This window comes from Vespa crabro, chromosome 19, assembly GCF_910589235.1.
Source record: "Vespa crabro chromosome 19, iyVesCrab1.2, whole genome shotgun sequence".
NCBI classification, from domain to species: domain Eukaryota; kingdom Metazoa; phylum Arthropoda; class Insecta; order Hymenoptera; family Vespidae; genus Vespa; species Vespa crabro.
The window spans coordinates 2,892,501-2,900,000 of NC_060973.1; the positions used below are offsets into that span (position 1 = coordinate 2,892,501).

The window sequence follows — 7,500 nt, forward strand, 5'->3', positions numbered from 1 at the left end:
TCTTGAAAAAATTGGAGCTTAAGTACTTTAAGTAGGCGTTAATTTCTTTTTTTTTTCCTTCCTTTTTTTTTCTTTCCTTTTTTTTTTCTTTTCTTCTCTTTCTTTTTTTTTCTCTCTCTTTTACTTTATACTAATTAGGTATATAGTTACTGCACCTCGTATATTATACGCGATGATTTAGGCACTTTAGAACGTACACATACATATATATTTATATTTTATATATATATATATATATATATATATATGAAATTATTAAATCACTGATCACGCTCGTACGATAAATCATCATTTTCTAATGTCCTTCTTTATCGTTCCTCATTGATTTACATTATCTCCCTCCCTCCCTTGCCCCTTTCTCTCTCTCTCTCTCTCTCTCTCTCTTTATATGTATCTATCTATCTATTTATCTGTCTCTCGCTATCTATCTTGTTTTATTTATCATCTTTATATTGGAGGAAAAAGGAAGAACGGAGAAGGAATGTTCACACATGTTAAACAAGTCTTTTCAAAATCGTGAATCGCAATTTTGTTCACGGTCTGCCATATTGAAACTACTTAGGCCTTATTCTTTTGTAACACCTTTCTAACATTCCTCGTCACGATGAATGCTCAATCGAAACTTTTCTATGCACTTGGTTCACTCGCGTTCTAAGCCGAATCTAGGCCATACCCATGCATACGTACATACATACATACACACGTGCACACATGTGTATATATATATATATATATATATATTTTATATATATATATATATATATGTACATACAAGAAATATCCTTATATATATATCCTTATACATATATATATGTATATATATATAAGGAAAAAAATTGTACATACTTTCCTTTACATGCCATGATGAATTTCGATAATCGGTTTCGAAGTAGAGGTTTTCTTAAAAATGTGTGTACGTAGATTTTGAAAGCGTAGCGTTTATCACAGAAGGCAGCAGTAGCTGTGGGACGATTGCGATCATAGACGGTAAAGTTTGTCTCGTAGATTATGAAGAAAAAAAAAAAAAAAAGGAAAAGAAAAAAAAAATAAACACGGAAAAACAAGATAAAGAAGACAGAAAAAGAGATACGAGATAAAGAAGAAAGAAGGAAAAAAAAAAAGAAAAAAAAGAATAAGCTATGTGCATATATATATATGTATATTCGTATTCTTCGCTCGAAAGTGAACGAATCGATTCTTTAGACTTTCTCATTGGATATTCGAGATTATAAGAATCGATAATATTAAGATCCCTTTTTTTTTTCTTTTTTCCTTTCTCGATTATAATTCCTTTCTCGATATTAATCTTGTTAACGTAAAAATGTTGCTCGAAAAGTGCAATGGAGCAATGGCGTTGAACAATATTTTATTTAATCGACGATCCAATTTTCGCTCACTTATTTTAAACGATATGATTATCGTTAAATCAATTATTTAATTAATAATTAATAATTCGTTATTATCTCTATGGTTGCCATATAAAAATTAATCTGAACGATAAGCGAGATGATAATGATTCTACAATAATAATAAAATATTCATAAGTAAGATAAAATAATTTTATTGCGCTATAAGAACTCGAATTTTAAAATTAATAAATAATAATTAAATAAATCATATATATATACATATATATATATATATATGTCTTATCATAGGATTATTATTAGTGTTAGTAAAAATTTGATCGTTAATAGAATAAAATATTGCTCAACGTTGTAGAATAGTGCAATGTTCTTTTTTTCTTTGTCTCTTTTTTTTCTTTTTCTTTTTTTTTTCTTGCATTTTTCATTAGAAGATCAGAGGGCACACATGAATATCGAATTTCACTCGTACTTCATACTTAATCACTCGAATCCAAATTCTGTCCTATATAGATTCGTTGTATCGTCGAAAATTGTTATCTCAGCAACAACAAACACCTTTGTCAATGTCCATTGAGAAAATTGCGATGACTTGGTCGGACGTACGTGAAAGTAAGAAGTATAACGATGACGTTGATTTATCTCGCTTTCAGTAAAACCTCGGGGAATTTTATAATTTTTTTTCTTTTTTCTTTTCTTTTTTTTTTCTTCTATCTCTCTTTTTTTTTTTTTTTATAAGGAAATCAGACAGGACCAGGACACCGTTGTAGATGTCGTTCGTGAGATTTTTCGAATAGTTTTGGTACATCGACGAGTCCTCATTGCAACAGGCCACTTCTATCATAACTGACAGATCTAAAGGCATCCTCAACGAGATCGGTGAGACATCTGACTGCTTGTAAAAGTGCTGCTAATAGAAGAGACAAGGACAACGATATCAATTTGCTAGGTACCAATGCATTTTCCGACTGATTTTGCGTTCTTCCAGAAGCCTTTTTTCTCTTTTTTTTCTCACAACCCTTTCCACCAGTCGAATCCTTTTCATGAATTCTTTCCATCGACAATGATATCCTTTTCGATTTGATCGGCGATCTATCACGAGAACGTGATCTCTCTATATCAATCGATTCCATCGATGTTTTAGTTGATTTTTTATTATAATCCGGTATCGATATGGTCGATCTACGATGGGAGACCATACTTTCGATTTTTTTACGAAAATCTTCAGTTTTATCGTCAAATCCGATCAAACGATTTTCGTTTGAGAATCTTCTCTTTCTTCTTTCTTTATTCTTTTTACTTTGTTCACCTCGACCGGATGAAGTTGATCTATCACGACGTGTCTGTAAAGTACCATCGGATTTGGCTTTGTCCTTAGCTTTTAACAATCGATTGCTTTTGTGCTCGAAGAAAATATTTTCTAATGATTTCTTGATATAATTGTCTCCCAATTCTGTTTCCTTGAACGATGGATTTTCATCAAGAGAATTCGTTCTGGTATGACATTTATCCTGACAATGTATTTTCTTTTCCAAATAGGAATTATTTAAATTGTAATCAACGGTAGGATCTTCGGGTTCTGACCAACAGAGCCTGATGTTTTCTTTATTTTCATCAAGAACTGTACGTCTAGATGGTGTCTTTCCTAAACTATTTAAAACGAAATTCACGGCTTTGGCCGAATCATTTGTTAAATTCGTTTCTAATGTTTCATTTTTGAGATCAGCGTTTTCATTCACCCAATCGTTATTTGTTTGATCGTCGATCGATTTCGATTGATTATTTTCATCTTGATTAGCGGTATCCGAGGATTCTTCATTGGAACCACCGAAAGGACATGGATTCGCGTCGCCATCTTCATCATCGTCGTCCTTTACTGTTAATTTTTCTTCCATCCAAGCTTCCTCCTCTTCCTCTTCTTCATCCTCTTCCTCATCCTCGTCCTCATCCTCGTCAGATTCTAACGACAAAGATTTGTTTCTTTTTATAACCGGTACGATACTATCGGTATAAAGAAGGTCTTGCATTTCGTAAAGGCTTCTCTCGATACTTGGACTTTTATAAAGAAGATTTCTTAATTCTGGTAAGTCTAAGTCCTGAACGTGAAGTAAATTTTGTTCGATGTTCAAGAGACTCTCCTCGATCTGTACCAAACATTGTTCGATGTCGCACGTAGTATCCTCAGACTCGTTTTCTAATTTCTTCGATACCGAAGATTTTCTTGAATCTTTCGATTTATCACTTTTATCTTCTCCCTCGTCCCTGGTACCTTGATTTTTTTCTAATTTATCTTTCCAAGATTCAATAGGCCATTCGTGTGGATGAATACCTTGATGTTGCGTCTGGCTATCGTAAAATACTCGATAGTTACTATGACTATTGGCTATTTCATAATTAACGTCAGTTTTAGCATTCCATAATAAAAGACGTTCCGTTTCTAATCTCCCGCTACAGCTATGTCCTCTAATATCAAATGGATTATGATCGCCGTGACTATTTGCTATAGCATAATTATCATCTTCTTGACGACGGCGACGATCCTCAGCTTCTTTTTTAGCAGAAATTTCAGAAAACAATCTTGAATATTCATTATGACTGCTAGACTCTCGATAAGCATTGCCATGACTATTGGCAAGTGGATAAGTAGTACCAACATCGAGATCAGGGACAGCTCGACCAATCCATGGTCCTTCAGTGAACCTACTTGATTCATAATTACCATGACTATCGGCGTCATCGCCAAAGTCAACGTCATCGAAATCGGGAAAATTTTTTTCTTCATGAATCACCGCCGATTCGACACAACCATCGTCGATTAGGATATAACCATCAAGGACATTCTCATCCAAGTCGATCCAACGACGAGTATCGTCTTCTTGAGAAACGTTTGTTTTTTCTTCACATTCCTTTTTTTTCTCCAATCCTTGACGACGTCGTTCTCTTATTGATGAATCGTGAACGTGTATTTGTACCGGGCAGAGGTCATCGGGTCTTCTCTCGTTAGGCGGTGTCGTTGCTATCAATGGTGCGACATCATCCAATAGAGCGTCCCTGTATTCTCGATATCTATATCCAGGACAAGGTGTATCTACTGGCGAATGAGAAAGCAAGTTCACATAGACACCGGTACCTCTGCCGTTAAGGGATCAGGTGACTGTTGGACTATCTTGTTCTTGATATAACGGAGAAGCCTGACTTTCGTTCAGAACCTCGTTACTTGATCTTGAACGGTTGAAATTGCATATAATCTGGAACGAAATTTTAACTTTATCAGCCTTTAGAGATTTTCTTTCAAAGAATATCTTATGGAAAAATTTAGCCAAGTGAGATTCAACATAAAGAATATAAATAATAATGTTGAGATAACTCACTCGACTATGATAAATTTATACATTTAATTTTAATTCTTTGATACTTATGATAAATATATCACCTTTGGATGACTCATCCTAATGTCTTTAAATTCATCGGTGAACGTCAGGATATAAATACAAAATGCAATTGCACAGATCCATTCGGTGACAGTACTAGCAACGTGAAGTTCCCAACCACCGTCACCTTTATACCATTTTTGAGGATTCGTACCTAAGGCAAGGTCGTTTATTATCAATTAGATTAATTAATAATGTAAATTTTATTGGACGAACGAAATCTTATTATTTCTACATTTGAATCAACAGATTTGATAAATGTTTCAAGCTGACCTTTATATGCCAGACTAGCTAGGACTCCGGTTATGAATATGACGAAGAAGCAGAATGTGCAAAATGTTGATAGTGCCGTTCGAAGATGGGCCATTCTTAAAGAACATCCGAGCGGATGCAAGTAGAACGAACAAACAGCCTAATCAATGAAACGTTAATCTATCGTAAGAATTTATTATCAATAATTTCAATAATTATATCATATGATAATAAATTTATACATTTAAATACATAAATATAATAATGAACAATTGTATGTCATAGAAATATTCATAATAATTTAAATTATTTAAATAATAATTAATAATTATTTAAATGTACAATTAATGAGAAATAATTTGTTATTAAAATTGTTATAACGTTTGATTCATTGATATTTACCTGTGTCCAAAAATATGCGGTGCCACCGCCAAAACATAAAAATGCACCTATCATGTGAACAACGATGACCGATGTCTCTTGAAAATTTGCAACTATCGAAACACCTAGTGTAGTTGTTAGGCCAAGAATTAAGGCCCAATAATTCCATCTTGGTAGAGATGCCTGAAGACGAAATGCACTTGTACATTCCTTCACTTGAGAGTATCTTATATAGATGACGAGGCACACTGTGGAAGTAAAGCAGAACAAATTACATATCCGTTTGATAATAAGCATGATATAACATGTTCTTTTCTTTTTTTTTTTTTTTTTCTTTATCCTACATACTTTCAGACTCTAGTTTTATATATAATACTCACTGAGTGCAGCTATCATGTTCATAAATTGAGCAAATATGCAACTTTCTGGTGCTGAGGTAGCAACGTCGGAAATATAAGGAAATCCTGCTTCCACGTGATCAGATAATACAGCTATGACATATCTGAATATTAAATATCTTATCAGTACTTATTATATTCAATGGAAAAATTAATCTCCATTGATATTTAAATTAGAAATTAAATATATCATAAAGCGTTTAATAAATCTTTTATCATTTATTTCTTTTTTTTTTTTTTTTTTTTTTTAACAGATTGCATAAGGATTAATTATTTAATATATTTACATTGTTATTAATTGAAAATTGATCGTTCATTTGTTTTCTTTTGAAAAATTATTTCATCTTTATTATAATTCTGGTTCTTTTTTTTTTTTTTTTTTTAAATAATAATTTAATACTCACGTGAGAACGAACACCGCCGGCAAGGAAACGAATAGTATGATAGGTAAATAATGAAGATTAACAAGAAAATCGTTTTTGTCCATGTTCCTTTTTTCTTTCAACGTATTGGACCACCACCGTTCGTCGTCGATTCTTTCTTAGTTATCGACGACGACGTTGAACGTCGACGATCGGCGTTGTTTTCTTTGAGAATTGTATGTCGATGCATGCGCTGCCGATGCGCTCGTTCTAGATGAGATACGATCATTCGTGCTTCTTCCTTTTCTTTCACTACTACTACTATTACCAACACCACCACCACCACCAACACCACCACCACCACCTCCTTCTTCTTCTTCTTCTTCTTTTTCTTCTTCTTTTCACTTCTTTTCGCCGGCTGTCTCGTTTTTATCGTGATCATTAACTCGTTCGACGATCTTCGCAATCGTATTGCAATCGATCATATATAACGTCCGATTTAGCTGCCATTAATGTTCCTTTCCTTCCTATTTATTTATTTATTTATTTATTTAATTATGTTATTCATGTTATTTTTTCATTTTCATTTTCTTCATTTCCTTTTCTTTTATCACGTAAAACAAATATAACAAACGATTTTGTAATTCTTTACGTAATTATTAATTAAGATTTATAAAATTATTAATTAAGATCTCTCTCTCTCTCTCTCTCTCTCTCTCTCTCTTTCTCTCTTTCTATTTTTTTATATTTTTTCGATACTTCTGATGTCAAATTATCAATTAAAAAAGAAGATTATTTTCTAAAGAAAATATTTCTAAAAAAGATTATATCGAACGTTATTATAATTATCACAAATTAATTATTTACTTTTAGTATTTTAATTAAGATATTCTCAATGAGACTTTTAATCAATAATAATCTTATCATTTTTGAGATGTATGAATGAATGATCATATTGAAATCGTTAAAAATAAATCGGATCGTTGAATGCACGTTGCATCAATTCGTTGCAGCTTCTACTTTCACATTATCTATCTTCTGTAAACGCATGAATAGATAAATCTAGACCGTAGTATATACAGTTCCATTTGATTACACGTGTCTAATGTGTTTAGACGTTTAAGAGAATTAAATAATTCAATAAAAATTAAAGAAAAAGAAAGAAAGTAAAAGAGAATATAATAAATATTAGCACGTTTCCAATATGCAATTTAGTTTTCAATGATAATTAATATCTTTAGCGTATAATAGAGTTTATATATTATAAAGTGGATTAAAAAATTATTATTTTTATCATGTCAATTGACTAAAT

The 7,500-nt window shown here is 32.1% G+C and overlaps 1 protein-coding gene across 2 annotated transcripts in view; it reads right to left on the minus strand.

Annotated features, from left to right (window-relative positions):
• Positions 1 to 4,470: 4,470 nt before the first annotated feature.
• The window catches only part of LOC124430877 (DNA damage-regulated autophagy modulator protein 1-like), a 4,663-nt gene continuing 1,633 nt past the window's right edge, over positions 4,471 to 7,500 (minus strand). The window contains exons 2-7 of one of the 2 annotated variants that reach the window (XM_046978063.1): positions 6,231 to 6,715; positions 5,809 to 5,930; positions 5,450 to 5,676; positions 5,069 to 5,207; positions 4,798 to 4,949; positions 4,471 to 4,612 (exon numbers count right to left, since the gene is read on the minus strand). In XM_046978063.1, the coding sequence (XP_046834019.1) occupies positions 4,511 to 4,612; positions 4,798 to 4,949; positions 5,069 to 5,207; positions 5,450 to 5,676; positions 5,809 to 5,930; positions 6,231 to 6,313 (825 nt within the window). In that variant the 5' untranslated portion in view covers positions 6,314 to 6,715 and the 3' untranslated portion in view covers positions 4,471 to 4,510. Of the gene's footprint in view, positions 4,613 to 4,797; positions 4,950 to 5,068; positions 5,208 to 5,449; positions 5,677 to 5,808; positions 5,931 to 6,230; positions 6,793 to 7,500 lie in introns of both variants that reach the window. The other variant, XM_046978064.1, reaches the window with a different exon arrangement.